Genomic DNA, 20,166 nt, shown 5'->3' on the forward strand with positions numbered 1-20,166 from the left:
AGTAGTAGTAATAGTAGTAGTAGTAGTAGTAGTAGTAGTAGTAGTAGTAGTAGTAGTAGTAGTAGTAGTAGTAGTAGTAGTAGTAGTAGTAGTAGTAGTAGCAGTAGTAGTAGTAGTAGTAGTAGTAGTAGTTGTTGTTGTAGTAGTAGTAGTAGCAGTAATAGTTGTTGTTGTTGTAGTAGTAGTAGTGGTAGTAGTAGTAGTAGTAGCAGCAGCAGCAGCAGCAGCAGTCGCAGAAGTAGTAGAAGTAGTAGGAGGAGGAGGAATTTATGACATGACATCATACAATTTTTTTTCAAGTCCGAAACTATTCAAATCCCAAAGTTAGAGGTAAATGACAATAATAATAAATAAAAAAAAAAGAATATGGTTAAACTTAAGACTTTTAGTTTCAGTCTATGAAACATTATGGCTATGAGTATCGACGATATAGATTCAAAGACCAGCATGTACTATTCATGGAGGATTTTCATGCTTGTTTCCGAAATGCATACATGATCATTTTGTTTGAATGTATAGATATTCACGTATAATGTCTTTCAAAGACTACGTCACGCAATAAAATGCAAATTTTGTTTGTTTACATATCAACCTAACATAATTGACAACGTCACCTTTAAAACAGCGGAACATCTTCATTACATACACTTGTATCACACTTTGTGTCTGTTTCATCCTTTTACTTGCACTACCTTTAAAAGGCCGCTGTGGTATGAAACGGTATCACAATACTCATGTAAAAAATACAATCAAGTGTTAACTCTGTTAAGTAACAAAGCGCATACACTCTTGTTTTCGTGCCTTGGAACACAACCGAAGTACTTAACTTTAATCATTGAGATTTTATGGTTCTTGTACGGGTGTTGAATGTACGTGGTTCATTTAACGTAATTGTTACTTATTAGATTAGAACAACTATGTCGAACCTTAAACGGATGTCGAACGCTGTAAGTATATTTTTTCGATAAAGTTATTCATGTATAAAATACATTTTAGAATACATTTTGTATCACCTGACACCATTAATTATAGGTCGGGTGTTGTATCGGTAACAAATGAGCCACGCTCTGGGAAATACGGGCTTAATGCATGTGCGTAAAGTATCGTTCGAGATTAGCCTGTGCAGTGCGCACAGGCTAATCAGGGACGACACTTTCCGCAGTGACTTTATTTTGTTTTAGACTTCCATTTAACGAAAAGAAAAAGGAAAGTGCCGTCAGTTTTTAGTCCGTTCGGGCGGCATAATGCAAAAATGGGACGACACTTTACGCGCATACATTAAGCCCGGTATTTCCAGAGCGCGACGCATCAATTACAATAATTTATTTACCTTCCAAGCTTTTTATTAAAAGTTACGTATGTAGTGCTATTTATGAAGTCTTTCAAGCGGGGTTTAATAACATGTTAAGTTAAAACGTACTTATTAAAGCTCGTTTGCAACAAAAGCCTGGGGCTTATTCAAACGCTATTAAGCCCTGTCGGACCGTATTTGGTACAAAAACGAATATGGTACATTTGTACCATATTCGGCCGAATATGGTACAAATGTACCATACTCGGACCGAAGATGGTACAATTTTCGACCGAATATGGTACAAACATTGTACCATATTCGGTTGGAATAAGTTTTTCTATGCTCGCCAAAACGTATTTGGTACATACCAAAAAAACTCATAAAAATGAAAATGGCCTACGTATATGGTACATAAATTATGTATTTCTTAATAAATGAAATAGTCTGCCGATGTGTAAACTTTTTTTCAAACTCAAATACATTGTATTAACCTAATATTGGAAGTGACAAAAGTATCAACATCATCATCATCATCATCATCATCATCATCATCATCATCGTCGTCGTCGTCGTCGTCGTCGTCGTCGTCGTCGTAACTAGCAGTAACAGAAACAGCTAACCTAACCACACTTTACATGGATTTTGCTGGTTGTGTAACTGTTTCGCCGGCTAGCTCAGTCGGTTGCGCGTCAGATTGGCACTCAGGCGGCCTGGGTTCGATTCCCGGGCGGGCCAGATACTTTCGTGGAGATCATTAATAGCAATTTTCAAATTTTTAAAACTTTTTTTTTCGAAAGTGTATTTTCACCAAAATCCGATTTAAGAGATTTTGAGCTCTTTTAAATGAATATATCTCTCCAAAAATAAGGATGTTTGACTGGCTGCTTTAGACAGGTGTGACTGTATTCCTAAACATTACTTTGTAAAGTTGATTTGTCGTTCCGACGTCATATTGCTGAGAAGCCGACAAAGCTTTGAAGTTTCCGATTTTTTCTTTGATAACGTGCCGCTTTAAAAAGGCGGGAATTTTGCACACGAGTCTTACTCAGAAGTCAGTAACCATATTTGACTTGGCGGTCGGCAAGAAAAGTTGTGATTTTCGACTAGAAAGAATTGAAATCCAAACTTTCTTCAAACTTCAAAAGAATTCTTGACAGTAAGTACTGTACATAATTTTAATTTTCAGTTGTCTTAATATGCATTGATGTTTTAACATGCATTGATTTTTATGTTTTATGCCCCCCCCCCCCCCCTCAGAGTGCATTTGCAGTTGTCCGTCCGTCTATCCAATTGTCCGTGGCATTCCTTCCGGGTGCGTAACTCCTAAACTGCTAAAATATTTAAGCTACAGTCATTTTTTCGAAAGTGTATTTTCCACCAAAATCAGATCGAGCTCCTGTAATCTGTAGATTTGAACATTTTAAATTTTATGGAGTTTATAGGTCTTTGACCTTCGAACCCTGCCTAGTCGTGACTTCTGGTGAGCGACCTAGGCCCCCAGGGCCCCTTCTTTATATCCCTTCCATCCACGTAGCATTGGTTTCTACAGACCGTTTGTCCGTTGACCGCCATAAGTTTGCCCGCTATTTTTCCCCTGAATTTGAATTCGGTTGGATTTCAATGAAACTTTACATGAAGTACTTGCTACTTTCATTGCGCATATTGCCCGGAAGTTCGGATTGTAAATTTTAGCGGAGCTATCAGACGAGTGATTTTAGCTCAGCTCATGTCGTGAGACATTCGTTTTCGACACGCGGTGTTCAATACAAGCTCTATTAACTAATGAAGTATAAATGTATAATAACTTATTATATTATTTCAGATGAAGGAAGCAATTAGGAGAAAAAGGAAGCAATTAGGGTGCTTGCCCAGGTCGAAGTACGACATTATTGTCAGATGTTTAAACGGATCGTTCGATGTCCCTGTGAAGAAACGGACACCTGAAGAGAATAATTGTTTGGCCATGATTAGAAAACGTAAGGACTTCGAGCTTGGTGACCGGGGTTCTTTATTGTGTGGCGGAAAGCAAGTCCTTGTGAAAGAAGATCTTCCTAGATTTGTTGAGAAGATGTTCATGGAAAACAAAGGATGTGGAGCAAGGGTTATTTACAACAAACTGAAAGTAAATTACACGGGGTTCTCGGAACAAGCTATCCTTGAAATACTGTACAATAGCAAGTATTACCATGAGAAGTATCCGAGATTTACAAACAAGCCAAAGCCAAAGACAATTACAGAAGAGGAACCAGGCAAAAGATGGCAGATTGACATAATTAACATGAAAAATCAAAGTGTTAGCTACAAGGGGTCCACATACAGTTATATTCTACAAGTCGTGGACGTTTATTCTAGGTACGTTATGCCAAAACCCCTGAAAACGAAGAGTTCGCGTGAAGTTGCAAAGGCATTAGAGGACGTGTTGATGGTTAACCTTGCCCCTGACATCATCCAATGTGACAACGGACTGGAATTTAAAGGCCCTAGTATGAAACTTTTGTTGAACAAGTACAACATCAAAATGATCAATAGTAGGCCGTATCATCCTCAATCACAGGGCAAGTGTGAAAGGTCAAACAGTGTTATAAAGGCCAAGATTCTATTTGCAACAAAAAGTAAACGTGGATTTAACTGGGTCGAAGGGCTTCAAGATTTAGCCTATGCCATAAACACAAGTTTCAAACGAGTTCTTGGGGGTCTCACGCCCTTTGAAGCCTACTACGGAAGGAGTCATGTTTTTACCAAAGAACGTCATAGTTCTCGTGAAATAAAGAAAACCATACGGCGAGCAAATAAAAAGGCTTACAGGTCGCTGTTGAAAAACGCAACTTCCCCAAGCAAGTACAAAGTAGGAGAGACAGTATTAATTCGCTATCCCTTTCGAAAATCCAGGGTGCCAACCAAAAGATATGTTATCGAAGGCAAGGTAGAAAAAGTAAAACGAAATGGTGTTTATATCGTGTCATTTCAAGTACCGAACAAACCCGAACTTGGATTCGTAAGCAAATCGGTTGGGGTCGAAAACATGACTAGCCTAACTGTTGCGTTAGAGAAACAACGAAAAATTAAAAAACATTCATTAAAACAGAACCGCTCAGAGAAACAAAATCACAGAACTAAGTACTATCATGTTTTAACACACCATGAAAATCTGCAGTTGTTGGATGGGGTGAATATTGCCATGGACCCAAATCCGGATGGAAATTGTCAATTTGCTGCTATATCGCATCAACTTGGTAAAATTGGTATATACAAAGACGTAGATGCTTTACGTAAGGAAGCAGTCCATCACATTGTAGAAAACAGATATTTCTATGAAACTTTTGTCTATGATGAAACATTTGATGAATACGTTAAGAATATGTCTAAGAATGGGACATACGGCGACAACCTCACGCTCATTGCACTTATGAGAGAATATAATTTGCAGTGCCTGGTAGTTTCTACCCGAGGACTAGAACACTCATCAATTGTGTCAGCAGATGGAAAGTTCGATGGTGATGTTGGAACAATTGCATTGGGGTATTTCCCAGAAGGATTTGGCATGCATTACGTTAGTATCCGTATCAATCAACGCGTGTACAAGGACATTATGTCACGCTTAGAACAGTCGTATGACAACGGTGACTCTGGCGACAGCGCTGCGTCTGGCGACAACGCTGCGTCAGGCGACAACGCTGCGTCTGGCGACAACGGTGACTCTGGCGACAACGGTGACTCCGGCGACACCGCTGCGTCTGGCGACAACACTGCATCTGGCGACAACGCTGCGTCTGGCGACAACGGTGACTCTTGCGACAACGGTGACTCCGGCGACAACGGTGACTCCAGCGACAACGGTGACTCCGGCGACAACGGTGACTCCGGCGACAACGCTGCGTCTGGCGACAACGGTGACTCCGGCGACAACGCTGCGTCTGGCGACAACACTGCATCTGGCGACAACGCTGCGTCTGGCGACAACGGTGACTCTTGCGACAACGGTGACTCCGGCGACAACGGTGACTCCAGCGACAACGGTGACTCCGGCGACAACGGTGACTCCGGCGACAACGCTGCGTCTGGCGACAACGGTGACTCCGGCGACAACGGTGACTCTGGCGACAAAGGTGACGTCTCTGTGTGTTCAGCCCTGAAAGAGCTTCAAGATATGATAAACAATAGGAGGGCACAGAAGCGAACGACTTTTCCATTTCTGATGTTACCACTTCACATTCAAGTTGAAATTTTTAAGTTCTGCATACAATCAAACCCGTCAATCCAGTTTGTGTTGGCGAAGGTCGGCAAACCCTTTAGAGATTTAATAAGGTCAATGAGTTTGCAAACACCTAGAATTTACATTCGGCCGGATATTGGACTAGATACTAGTAACAGAAATCCTGTTAGCGTTCGTTTCCTATTAACAAGAGCGGGCAGAAACAGCGGTCTTATTTCGGCAATAAAAGAAATCATCAAGGGGCCAAAATGGGCAAACGCATGGCTGCGTTTGCGTGTTAGTGGAATCGGTTGGTATGATATCATAGATGTCATGTACAGACATTACAGGTGAAATATACATGTATATCGGTGTTTGGAAACCTGTTATGTTATTTTTGTGATTGATGATTATGTTCTTCTACCGGAAATTTGTTGTCATTTGCTCATTTACTGGTAACTTTTTACGAAGCACATTTGGGATATTTTGGCTGCTACTAAAATGAATGTATATATGTATATTATGTCTTGTCAAAATGCTACAGTTGGATTAAAATTTAAATGCTGTTCTATGTTCTTCAATATTACTTTGAAAAATCCTGTCAGTATACCAATAAATGAAAAAAGTACAAGTTTGTTGAATCTCTTGAATGAAACAAATTATAAAATACAAAATGTAAAATGAATATGTGATGATGATGATGACAAAACATTTGTGATGATGATGATGGTAAAAAAATTGTAATGATGATGGTGGTGGTGTTGATGATGACAGTGGTTATGATGATTGGGGTTTGATGATTGTGGTGATGATGATGATGATGATGATAATGATGATGATGATGATGATAACAAACGTTTTGGGATGATGATGACAGCGATGTTTATCGGACGATGATGATGGTTATAATGATGATGATAAGTTTTTAGATGATGATGACGGCGATGTTTATCGGCCGACGATGATGATAATGATGATGATGATAACAAAATATTTGTGATGATGATGATGGCGATGTTTATTGGCCGATGATGATGATGATATTCTCATCGTCGTCATCATCATCACAACATCCTCATTATCGACCGAAAACATCGCTGTCATTATCATCACAAAAAAAACTTTTGTGATCACCATTACGATCATGATAATGGATATGATGATGTTGGTTTTGATGGTGATGATGATGGTGTTGTTGGTAAAGATAACAACGATGATGATCATTGGGGTGTTGATAATTGATGTGATGATGATGATGATGATGATGATGATGATGATGATGATGATGATGATGATGATGATGATGATGATGATGATGAGATAACGATGATGATGATGATGATGATGATGATGAGATAACGATGATGATAATGATGATGATTACGATGATGAGTGTGTATCATATTCGGAACGAATGTGGTACATTTTTCATCCGAATATGGTACAAGTTTGTACCATATTCGGTCAGGCATTTTACCCCAAAACTGCAGATACGTATATGGTACAATTAGACAGTTGTACCATATTCGGCCGAATATGGTACAAACTTGTACCATATTCGTTTTTGTACCAAATACGGTCCGACAAAGCTTAATTATGTTGAATTGTCCAATCAATAACGTAGATTGCTGTCGACTGCATCGTTTAGATATATTTACTTGACTCAACAAATTATGTGTCTAACATAAGCACCGTAAGGTGACTTCGATAGACACCATACCAGGGTGAAGGATCAACGGGGTTCACAGGGGTTTACACACGGGCTTTACAGAATGTAAACACACCGTTGAGGACTTTATCTTTGCAAAGATTTTAAGTTTTTGAGATTCATTTGCGAAAATATTTAGTTTATAAAAGACAGTATTTTGCGAATTTTGTGACGATATGTTATGATATAGGAATAAATCATTGAATTCGTCTTGAATCGGTGCCAAAATTTCACGTTGCGTGAAGCATTACCGTGAACATGAATGCGCTACATCGTGAATATTTGGCCAAGATCACAGGCTTAAATAAAGTAATTCTAATGTATTTAACACTGTTATAAGCACGATAACAAAACTGTCTTTGATGCACTTGTTGCAAATCTAAATAAAAACAATGGTTTAGAAAGTTATCATGAAAAATGACCACATACCGGTGTGTTTAGTGTTTACATCCATTTACGTTCAATTGTGAACCCCACAAAGCCACGTGATCCTGCACCCTGGTATTGTTATTTAAGGGAAAACGATTTCTAAATAACACAAAATTTGAGGCAAACAGTGTTTTGTTTTACTCATTAAAGTTGAGTTGCGTTCTGAAAAAAACTGTGCATAATGCTTGTGCGTGAAGTTTCGACCCAGATTAGCCTGTGCTGTCCAAACAGGATAATCAGGAACGACACTTCCGCCTAAACTAGATTTTTGCTAAGAAGAGATTTCCTTTAAACAGAAACTATCATAAAAGCGGAAAGTGTCGTCCCTGATTAGCCTGTGCGGACTGCACAGGCTAATCTGGGACGACACTTTACGCACATGCATTATGCCCAGTTTTCTCAGAACACGGCTCAAATGTGCTTATCATAAAATGTAATTATCCATCGCAATGTGCTAATTGCTTATTTTATTTTAAACGCATTAACTATCGGCAAAATCAAATTAATACGGGCCGATATAACATTCCGGCCCTTCTTTCTCGTAATATTAACATTAAACTTAATGTAAAAATCAACAATCTTCCGTCGCCATATTTTCACATTCAGACATTAAAACCTATACTTGCAGTGTCTCCTGTCTAGGCAGTAAGGGCTTACTCTGACCTATACCGTCTGACCTATACTTGCATGCAGAGTCGCCTGTTCAGGCAGTCAGTGTTCACTCTGACCTATACAGTCTGACCTATTCTTGCAGAGTCTTCTGCCCAGGCAGTAAAGGTTCACTCTGAGCTATACCGTCTGACCTATTCTTGCAGAGTTTCCTGTGAAGGCAATTAGCGTTCACTCCGACCTATACCGTCTGACCTATACTTGCATGCAGAGTCTCCTGTTCAGGCAGTCAGGGCTCACTCTGACCTATACCGCCTGACCTATTCTTGCAGAGTCTTCTGCCCAGGCAGTCAGGGTTCACTCTGAGCTATACCGTCTGACCTATTCTTGCAGAGGCTTCTGTCCAGGCATAAAAGTTCACTCTGAGCAATACCGTCTGACCTATTCTTGCAGAGTTTTCTGTCAAGGCAGTTAGGGTTTACTCTGACCTATACCGGTTCCCAGCTCGAGCGCACCGAGCATGTCTTGGAGAAGGAAATACGCAGGGAAAGCTGCTTCCCACCGCGGAAGAATAAACTTGCGAGGTACATTAGTTGAAACCTATTTATTTTAGATCGATTTGCATCGAAAACCTAAGGTCTTTTATAAGCTGTTGAGTGCGTGTCCTGCATAAAACCAATACTTGGTGTCTTTGGGGGAGATCTAAAGAACGCTCGCACAGTAGGGATCGAACCAATGACCTCTCGGTCTCTATGTGGGCACCATATTAATTACGCCCCGGCGAGATACTTAACTGGGCACTTTGGAAAAAAAACATTGTGAGATACATCACTTGGCACTTTGGATAATAAAATTGTGAGCTAAATTACTAGGCAATAAGGATAATACAATTCTTAGACGCGTTAATTGGCAACTGGGATCAGGCGATTGTATTATACGTTACTTCAGAGAATAGTATGGCGAGGTACGTAATTGGGCACATGAGAGAATAAGATGGCGAGGTACGTAACGGGGCACTTGAGAGAATAGGATGGCGAGGTACGTTACGGAGCACATGAGAGAATAAGATGGCGAGATACGTAACGGGGCACATGAGAGACTAAGATGGCGAGGCACGTAACGGGGCACATGAGATAATAACATGGCGAGGTACGTAACTGGGCACTTGAGAGAATACGATGGCGAGGTAACGGGGCACTTGAGAGAATAGGATGGCGAGGTACGTTTATGGGCACTTCAGATAATAATATGGCGCAATACGTAGCCGGGCAATTGAGAGAATAATATTGTGAGGTACGTGACTGGAAACTTGAGAGAATAATATGGCGAGGTACGTGACTGGACGCTTGAGAGAATAATATGGCGAGGTACGTAACTGGGCACTTGAGCATAATATGGCGAGGTATGTAACTGGACACTTAAGAGAATATTATGGCGAGGTACGTTACTGGACACGTGAGAGAATAAGATGGCGAGGAACGTAACGTGGCACTTTAGAGAATAATATGGCGAGGTACGTGACTGGGCACTTCAGAGAATAATATGGCGAGGTACGTGATTGGGCGCTCGAAAAAATAATATGGCGAGGTACGTAACTGTGCACTTGACAGAATATTATGGCGTAGAACGTAACACGGCACTTTTGAGAATAATATGGCGAGGTACGTGACTGGACACTTGCGAGAATAAGATGGCCGGGTACGTGACTGGGCGCTTGATAAAATAGTATGACGAGGTACGTAACTGGACTCTTTAGAGAATAAGATGGCGAGGTACGTAAACTGGCACTTACGAGAATAATATGGCGAGTTACGTGACTGGGCACTTACGAACAATAATATGGAGAGGTCTGTGATTGGGAACTTGAGACAATTGTAAGGCGAGGTCCGTAACTGGTAACTTGAGAGATTACTATGGCGAGTTACGTAACTGGGCACTTTATAAAATACTATGGCGAGGTACGTAACTGGACACTTGAGCGAATAATATGGTGAGGTACGTTACTGGATACTTTAGAGAATAATATGGCGAGGTACGTTACTGGACACTTACGAGAATAATATGGTGAGTACGTAACTCGGCACTTGAGAGAATACTTTGGCGAGATACGTTACTGGGCATTTCCCAAATAAGTAATGGTGATTGTTTAAATTGCTTTCCAGAAATCAAGTTTTTTTCAAAATAAATCAAGCACAAATATTCGTAAATAAACACACAACTCGCAACAGTGCAATTCACTGCAAAAACGGAATAACAGAGAAAGTACTACTGTAAAATCATTAACATTTGTTGGACATTTATTTTTGTTGATTTCGTGCGTTTACCGTGGGTTTACCGTGACACGAATTTAACAACAAAACATGGGAAAATGACTGACGAAGATTCTTCGATTTTCTTCTCCAAAATCATATATCAACAAATTTACGCGTCCACGAAAAAATATATATTTTTATTTACCCCCCCCCCCCCCCCAAACACACAATGTTCACGCCGACGAATTTAAATTATTGAACAGTATTCGTTTTTTGTTTCACAGGCTGCGCCATGATGGGGAGTTAATCCTGCACAGTAAACACATTCTGATGCTGATCGTGGTGTTGAATTTAGTGGATTGTTGCCTCGTCCTCGGAGAGCTTATTCTCGATATCCACTATATAAAAGGTTCGGAAATGTATTAAACAAGTAATCTGCCTTGAAACGCCTTTTTTTAAATACATACATGTTCGGAAATATTTAATATGCCATAAAATATGAGTTTAACCCATTTATGCTTAGCGTCTAGAAAAAAGTCCTCGGCAAACAGCGTAGACCCAGATGAGACGCCGCATGATACGGCGTCTCATCAGGGTCTGCGCTGTTTGCTGGAAGGAATTTCTGTAAGAAAAATTCTAAATATAGAAATAAATATACTAGACACCCCTAATTTTGGAAATAAATTGATCCAATTTGGAAGGATGTGAGAGTCCACAAGGCTTAAATGGGGTTTATTTCCCACTACATGTATGTACAAGGTTTAATAACCACAAACGAATGAGTCCTTTTATTTTATACTTTCCGGTGGTTTATAGAGAAATATCAGTGAATTAAAACTGATAATTTCACTGTTTCAAACAATGAAAATTATCAGTGAAAATTATCGATAATTTTCACTGTTTATGTTAAATGACGTCATTTTTTGGACGAAATGACGTCATTTTCCCAACGTAATTCTTTAGTTAAACTCGTTAACAATGTATATAAACTGTGAAATAAAGCATAAAATAAAAAGAAAATTTGTTGGGTTCGGTGGATTATCGATTTTAATTCACTCGTGATCATATAAAATGTATATTTTCACTCGTGGCTGCGCCACTCGTGAAAATATTATTTTCTATGATCACTCGTGAATTAAAATCGATAATCCACCGAATCCAACAAATATCCTCTATATTTTATACACCGGTATATACAAGATTTTGAAATGCATTAATCTGACATAAAAAGTGTGTGGTGGATTATTTAAAATATGAAATGTTCGGAAATAGGTCGGGGCAACGTGTATATTGTATATGAGAATCGATTTGGGAAAATAGGGTTTAATGCATGTGCGTAAAGTTTCGTCCCAGATTAGCATTTAAAGGAAGCCTCTGCTTAGCGAAACTCCAGAAGCCTGTGCGGACTAAACAGGCTAGTCTGGAACGACATTTTACACACACATGCGTTAAGCCCGGTTTTCCTAGAGCGAGGCTCAGATGTGTTTACCAAAAATTTTCGAGCGTTCGAGTCTCAAAATATTAGATACATACAAGCGTGACTTTTCTTGTATTTGGCTAAATATGTTTGTGCCTTAAAACATGAATACTCAAAATCAACGAATATTTCGCAAAATATTTCGTAAAATAAAGTTAACCCATACAAAATCAGTGTATTCATGACAACTCACGAGAAGCTGTCCGAAGCCAATCTCGCGTTCGCTCGTAAATGTTCGGATATCGTAACCGGAAATTTACATGGAATATTTTGTGACACACAAACATAAATACGAGCATTTGGTATCGCGTTAAATTGATGTTACCAGACCACATATAGCGTTGAAATTTTGGGTCTTGCTATAAGGAACAATAATTTGTCATTAGTTTGTTTTAAATTTCGAAATATTGTACACAATATTTGTTGATTTTGAGTGTTAATGGGCTTTTAAATAAAGGAATAGTGAAACACATTATAAGGGCCCATATCCACCAAACCATTCTCAGAGTCAATACTAAATAAAAGACTTCGACCCCATCCACCTAAAAATTACATCCAACATTTGAATGTATACATGCTGCAACTGGTTATTTTGTCATTAACGCAGATTGCTTAATGAAGAATGGTGTACATAGAGGTTGTTAATTCAAAATTAAACTAAAAATTTGAGTAATGTTTGAATATTTAACTTTACATACTATTTAGAACCAAGTTTAAGAATTGTTTGGTGAATATGAGCCAAGGACAGAAATGTTTGTATTTAATTGCACATTATATTTACGGCAAATGACTGATTGCCTATGCAATAAAGGAAAATATATTTAACATATAACTTCACGAAACAAAAATATTTAAAATGGAATTTTCAGGACTGCGCGACAAAACGGAAGAGCGGTCACAAAAGTTCGTTGACACGATGGTCAAACGTTACCCGGACGATCTGAGCGGCTTCTCGACGGACAACTTGGACGATCTCTATGCGCACCTGTACACGGCCGACTGCAATTGGCCTCCGCGCGTTGACGTGATGTATGTGCCTGGGGATAACATCACGTTAATTAACGGAACATTTCAGTCTGATGTTGACGCTGGTAACGCATCGCGATTAAGGGCAAGTACACACGTTTGTACTCGTTATTATATATGTGCCTCTCTCTGAGAAAATGGGGCTTAATAATTAGGCGTAAAGTGACGTCCCAGATTAGTCTGTGTAGTCCGCACAGGCTAATCGGGGAAAACACTTTACGCCTTATTTGATTTTTTTCGATAAAAGAAGTGTATTCTGAATGAATATTCTGTCTAGTTGGTAAGTGTCGTCCCTTACTAGCCTGTGCGGAGTTCAAACGCTAATCTGGTACGAAATTATACGCATATGCATTAAGCCTCGTTTTCCGTAGCGCGGCTTATATAAACCTATATGGGTGCATCGCTTACGCCATGCATTTTAACTCTTAAATGCCAGATAAACTTGTATATATTCCACGTTCAATTGTAAAATTGAAGCTTCCTATTTGCTCTTATATTTTTTTATAGAAACAACATGTATACCATTGTGTACACAACAAAACACACATACATTTATTCTTGTATGATTATATAATATTGTTGGACTAGTGGTAATACCCAAACTGTAAATTCCATACGCAGATTATCAAGTGACAAACAATATGACAACAGTGATTAGCGCTTTTATCGTATGAATGTTCGCTCTCTATCTAGACTTTACTCGCTGCAAAATTGTATAGCGGTTCACAAAATAAGAGCTCCCGCTAAGAAAATTCGCAACGAGTAAAGTCGAGATAAAAAGCGAATATTAATACGAAATAAACACATTCTTGCTGATGCGGCTGGAAAGTAAGCAGCATCTAAACCATTAACACAAGTTATCAAGGGTATAAAACGGCATGGACGTCACCATCGTGTTTTTCACGTGGATACGGGTGCACACGTTATGTATGCAATAACAACTTCAATCACAGAGAAGTGCTGATCACCCACCACTCCCCACAGCCAGCAACATCCTTCATACTATACCGGAAACGGTGTACGAGACCCGGCTCCCCGACCTCGAGCCCCACGGTACCCACGGCGGTTCCCACGCTGCAGCGGGTCAGTCGGTGTGGGAGGACGTGGCGCACGGCCTTCACGGTACAGCGGGTCACTCGGTGTGGGAGGACGTGGCGCACGGCCTTCACAAAGCCAGTATCACGATTCTCGGAATTCTGTTCTTTGAGGTAAAACACGTTATCGTATGTTTCTAAAGGTTTTAGCCTCGCCTTTGGAAAATTAGGCTTATTTTCTTATATTCAACAGTTCCCTTGGTACAGCTTCAGTTATTCAACTGGTTTATTGCATTTGTGTACTTTTGCAAAGAAGAAACTGACTTTAAACAAAAACTATCATTAGCGGGAATCGCCTTTCCTGATTAGCATTTGGGGACTGCACAGGCTAATATGGGACGACATGTTACGCACATACAATAAGCTTTTTGAACAAACAAAGCTGTATCGGTGGGACTGTTGAATATGAGAAAATAACACAAACACTATACAGACATTGTCAAGAGATAAATATTTGTTAACCTCCGGCAATATTTTATTTGAAGCAAATGACCGAAAATTTATGCCATACAGAACAATTAAGTCCTCACAAAATGCAGCCTAAGGCGCGGTGGGACGAACCACATAGGAATAACATGTATGAAACTGTTTCTTACATGCATGTTTGCATCGTACATGTATATCATGATTTGAAGTATGGGCTTTAACGTCAGACACCATGCTTGTTTGTTGCAGCTTTTGCTTAACAACGTTCAACGTTGTCTTATAGTTGCGTCTCACGCTGTGACATTTAATAAGTCTTAACCCAAAAACAAAAAGAACAACACCTTACGCGGTCATGATGTCAATGAAGTACCTGCCAAAATGACTGATGACTGATATATATCATTTCAGAGCATCCTGAAGATTATTTGCATGGGGAAAGAATTTTTGTCCAAGAAATTGGAAGTAAGTTTTTCGTTTTTCAATGTATGTGTATTTTTATAGCATGCATTGATGGTGTTTCTGTTTGGCACACGGGATATTGTTCTCGAAAGCGTTCGGCACATACAAATGTGCAATGGCGCCCACATGCTTATATATTTTATTATACACACAAGAAAATAACTCCTTGAAATAGTGCAATGGCGAAACATTGACAATATTCTTAAAAGCACTTGAGGATATTTATTTTTGTACGAATGTGCCACAGTCAAGTCGAATGCAAAATATATGATAAGATTTTCGTAGAAGCTTGCATTTTTTTTATTTAAAAAACGGGCAATAACTCCCCTAAAACGCAATCTTAAAATCTTGCCAGTACGCGCTGAAGCAAGTGGAGATAATTATTATATTTACATTTCACATAAATTGCAAGCACAATGTGTTAGCAGTTGCACGCAGGAGCTTTTTCGACGTTCGGAAGTGGTTTTGCACGCACATACGCACGCGCGCACACACGGACGGAATTTCGCCAACATATCTATATCCATACGCATTCCGGCGGTAGATGACAAACATCAGAACAGCTTTAAAGATATAAATATGTTGTACATCGGACAACTAGCTTCATTCGGAGAATAATGCTTAACTACTTATCTTAACAGCTAAAAAAAAACAAAATAATTAATTAAAACCTGGTATTAACACCGATGACAGAGTAAGCATGTTTATTAATGTTACTTGCCGAGGATTCTGACAGTTAATTTATTTTTCAAAATGTGAACGAATTTGTTATCGGGGTGCATTGACCACTAAGTCGAGTTAAAAACACGTGTATACGTTCAGCATGAAGTACATTGACTTTGTGACCTTGCTTGCCCCTGCTATTTCGTGTTTTTGTCAACGTTGATAATGACCAATATTTACGGTGCCAAACATTCTATTTAAGAACACTATTCACCAAAAAAAATGTTAACATACATTTGAAAAAATAAGTAATGAAATTATGCATCATTCCAATGAGAAACTACCATTAACCCAAATAGTAACACATTATTGGACGCATGCACACTCTGGTAAATTTGCCACTTAGGGCGATACCAGGAAAGTCACTAAAGCCAACCACCTCGATGAGATATGATTGGAAAGAGCATAGAATGTACATTCAAACGATAGGTAACACTGCCATGAGTTTACCTTATTTTATTCGTGTGTTAAAGGTGTACGATACGATTGTTGTGATTGTTACATGTTTTTGATACGACTTTGGTGATCGTATTGGTGTGTTACAGGTTTCCGATACGATTATGATTGTAACAGGTACTCGATACGAGTGTGGTGATTGTTACATGTATTCGATACGATTGTGGTGTTTGTCACAGTTATTCGATACGATTGTGGTAATTGTTACAGGTATTCGATACGACTGTGGTGATTGTTGCAGGTATACGATACGATTGTGGTGATTATCATAGGTATTCGATACGGTTGTGTTGATTGTAACATGTATTCGATACGACTGTGGTGATTGCAACAGGCATTTGATACAATTTTGGTGACTGTTACATGGATTCGATACGATTGTGGTTATTGTTACAAGCATGCGATATTTGATACGATTGTGGTGATAGCTTCAGGTATTCGATACGATTGTGGCGATTGTAACGGGAATAAGATACGATAGTGGTGATTGTTTCATGTATTGGATACGATTGTGGTGATTGTAACAGGTGTTCGATACAATTGTGGTGATTGTTTCATGTATTAGATACGATTGTCGTGATTTTACAGGTATTCGATACGATTGTTGTGATTGTTACATGTAATCGATACGAGTGTGGTGATTATTTCAGGTTTTAGATACGACTGTGGTGATTTTTGCAGTTATTCAATACGATTGTGGTGATTATCATCGGCATTCGCTACGATTGTGGTGATTGTTGCATGTCATCGATACGATTGTGGTGATTGTCACTTGTATTCGATACGATTGTGGAAATTGTAACAGGTAGTCAATACGCTTGTGGTGATTCTTATAGGTATTCGATACGATTGTGGTAATTGTTACAGGTAATCGATACGATTGTGGTGATTCTTACAGGTTTTCGGTACGACTTTTGTGATCGTATTCGTGTGTTAAAGGTATTCGATATGATTATGGTAATTGTAACAGGTATTCGATACGATTGTGGTGATTGTTACATGTCATCGATACGATTGGGTTGATTGTCACAGGTATTCGATACGATTGTGGTAATTGTGACAAGTATTCGATACGATTGTGGTGATTATTACAGGTATTCGATACGACTGAGGTGATTGTTGCAGGTATTCAATACGAGTGTGGTGATACTCATAGGTATTCGATACGATTGTGGTGATTGTTACAGGTATTTGATACGATTGTGGCTATTGTTATATGTATTAGATACGATTGTGGTGATTGTTACATGTATTCGATACGATTGTTATTATTGTTACAGGTGTTCGATACGATTGTGGTGATTGTAACATGTATTAGATACGATTGTTGTAATTTTACAGGTATTCGATACGATTTTGGTTATTGTTACAGGTAATCGATACGAGTGTGGTGATTATTACAGGTATTCGATACGATCGTGGTGATTATCATATTTATTTTATACGATTTTGGTAATTGTTACATGTATATAATACGATTGTGGTGATTTTTATAGGTATTCGATACGATTGTGGTTATTGTTACAGGTAATCGATACGACTGTGGTGATTTTTGCAGGTATTCGATACGAGCTTGGTGATTATCATATGTATTTAATACGATTGCGGTAATTGGTACATGTATTGAATACGATTGTGGTGATTTCACAGGTATTCGATACGATTGTGGTTATTGTTACAGGTATTCGATACGATTGTGGTGATTTTACAGGTATTCGATACGATTGTGGTGATTGTTACAGGTAATCGATAAGATTGTGGTGATTGTTACAGGTTTGGGATACGACTTTGGTGATCGTATTCGTGTGTTATAGTTTCCGATACGATTATGGTGATTGTTACAGTCATTCAATACGATTATGATGATTGTTTCATGTATTCAATACGATTGTGGTAATTGTAAAAGGTATTCAATACGATTGTGGTAATTATTACAGATACTCGATACGACTATGGTGATTTTACAGGTAATCGATATGATTGTGGTGATTATTACAAGTATTCGGTACGACTGTCGTGATTGTTGCGGGTATTCGATACGATTGTGGTGTTTATCATAGGTATTCGATACAATTGTTGTGATTGTTACAGGTATTCGATACAATTGTGGTAATTATTACAAGTATTCGATACGATTGTGGGGATTGTTACAGGTATTCGATACGACTGTGGTGATTGTTAAAGGTATTCTATACGATTGTGGTGATTGCTACAGGTATTCGATACGATTGTGGTTATTGCAACAGGTATTCGATACGATTGTGGTGATTGTTTCATGTATTAGATATGATTGTGTTAATTGTTACAGGTACTCGATACGATTGTGGTGATTGTTACAGGTATTCGACACAATTGTGGCGATTTTAAAAGGTATTCGATACAATTGTGATGTTTGTTACAGGTATTCGATACGATTGTCGTGATTGTATCGTTCGTGGTTGATGTGGCGCTACTGCGGGGCCTCACACAGTTCAAGGTGCAGGACGCTCTGCTCATCCTCTCTTTCCTGTTGCCATGGAGAGTCATTCGAGTCGTCAACAGTACGTACACTTCCTGAGAGTCTGCTGCCCTGCCGCGCTTTCCGGTCATCAACACTACTAAGCATCGTTTATCTTGTAGAGATATTCAGCCTAGCTCTGGGTAAACGGGTGTGTATGCATCTGCGTAAAGTGTCGTCTCTGGTAAGCTTGTTTGAACTGCAAAAGCAAATCTGGGACGATATGAAACGCATATGCATTAAGCCCAATTTTCCCAACGCGCGGCTCATATATGATTTATTTCGTTCAGCTACATACGAACAAATCACGGTTCAGTTGTTTAAATTAGCTTCACGGGAACCATTATTGTTTTGAACATAACCCGTTTACTCTCACGAAATTTTAAGTCGTTTTGTAAGAACATAAATCTCCGAGGAGCAACAGTAACACCTTGCTGTTATTTCCATTATTTGTTTCGCGCAAGTTGGTGACATATGTGCGTGTGCTGGTTTGTGTTAGTGCACTGTATGCTCGGACAGTCTGTCTGGCTATTCGGTTAATGCATAAGTTTGTACACGCTTAAGACCGAACAAAAATGTAATATATATTTTCGTGAAAACCCCATACGTCCAAATAATATTTACTTATTTATTTTACCTAACTGTGAGATCATTAGGTATGAGTGCTAGAAACAATCCGGTGCTCTCACATAATGCAGCCTCGGGCGCGAAAGGCCCTATTTCACATCGAAAGACAAATCACCGGACATTCTCCCATATATTAGCCCATTGTCCGCTTAGTTAAATATTTATGTTATCTGGATTGTATTGGAATGCTAAGTCTTATTGAAACGCTCTCAAGTCCGTTTCCTGGGTATAAGAACGAGCACTTGGTGTCTGGAGGGGAGATCTAAAGAATGCCCCTACGGTGAGGATTGAACCCATGATATGTCGTTCGTTAGGCGGACACCATATCCACTACGCAACGGCGAAATAACTATGTCCGCTTGCAGGTGAAACACGGGATCGATCCCCATAGCTGGAACGTTCTTTAGATCTCCCACAAAACGCTAATTACTTCTTCTATCAAGGAAAAGAACTCGTGTGCGTTTAAATAAGCCTTTGGATGTCGAAGCAGTCGAGGTAAAGAAACTATGTTTTACGTAAATATCATAGACACAAACGCGGAAATTCTCCCGACCATCCGCCTGTCATACGCTTGCAGGTCTGATAGTGGCGGTGCTGGATCACGAGCACTTCCGGCTGAAGATGCTGTACAAGGAGAAGAAGATAATTTCAGCGCAACTTGAGAGGCTGGAGGAAACTGAAAAGCGATGGGACGTAAGGCCAAATTATTCGTGTGGCCCTCTTCAAAGGCTGCTTTAATCATGCTCCTGGGGTCATAGTTGGCCCCGCCTATTGTAGTGCGGTCCTCTACCAAGTCTGCTTTAATCATGCCTCTGCGGTCATAGTTGGCCCCGCCTTTTGTAATGCGGTCTTCTAAGAAGTCTGCTTTAAACATGCCCATGGGGTCATAGTTGGACC

General features: G+C 39.3%; 2 protein-coding genes across 2 annotated transcripts in view; both read left to right on the forward strand.

The window, feature by feature from the left end:
- The first annotated feature begins 707 nt into the window (after positions 1-707).
- On the forward strand, positions 708-13,321 carry LOC127846421 (uncharacterized). Its single transcript, XM_052377646.1, has 4 exons — positions 708-947; positions 8,686-8,816; positions 10,769-10,893; positions 12,831-13,321. Exons 1-4 carry the CDS (start codon positions 918-920, stop codon positions 13,118-13,120), a joined length of 576 nt encoding a protein of 191 aa, XP_052233606.1. The 5' UTR covers positions 708-917; the 3' UTR covers positions 13,121-13,321.
- A 544-nt stretch (positions 13,322-13,865) lies between these two features.
- The window catches only part of LOC127846049 (uncharacterized), an 11,210-nt gene continuing 4,909 nt past the window's right edge, over positions 13,866-20,166 (forward strand). Inside the window, exons 1-5 of the mRNA XM_052377225.1 lie at positions 13,866-13,901; positions 13,941-14,195; positions 14,916-14,969; positions 18,547-18,685; positions 19,847-19,962. Coding sequence (XP_052233185.1) covers positions 13,866-13,901; positions 13,941-14,195; positions 14,916-14,969; positions 18,547-18,685; positions 19,847-19,962 — 600 coding nt within the window. The remainder of the gene's footprint in view (positions 13,902-13,940; positions 14,196-14,915; positions 14,970-18,546; positions 18,686-19,846; positions 19,963-20,166) is intronic.

This window comes from Dreissena polymorpha, chromosome 9 (assembly GCF_020536995.1).
Source record: "Dreissena polymorpha isolate Duluth1 chromosome 9, UMN_Dpol_1.0, whole genome shotgun sequence".
In the NCBI taxonomy this organism is placed as follows: Eukaryota; Metazoa; Mollusca; class Bivalvia; order Myida; family Dreissenidae; genus Dreissena; species Dreissena polymorpha.

Excerpts from the sequence above, each read along its gene's own strand:
- LOC127846421 (XM_052377646.1), top strand. The coding sequence starts at position 918 with ATGTCGAACCTTAAACGGATGTCGAACGCT. Across the intron at positions 8,817-10,768 it reads CGGAAGAATAAACTTGCGAG|GCTGCGCCATGATGGGGAGT; the intron begins GTACATTAGTTG and ends TTTGTTTCACAG. Across the intron at positions 10,894-12,830 it reads CGATATCCACTATATAAAAG|GACTGCGCGACAAAACGGAA; the intron begins GTTCGGAAATGT and ends TGGAATTTTCAG.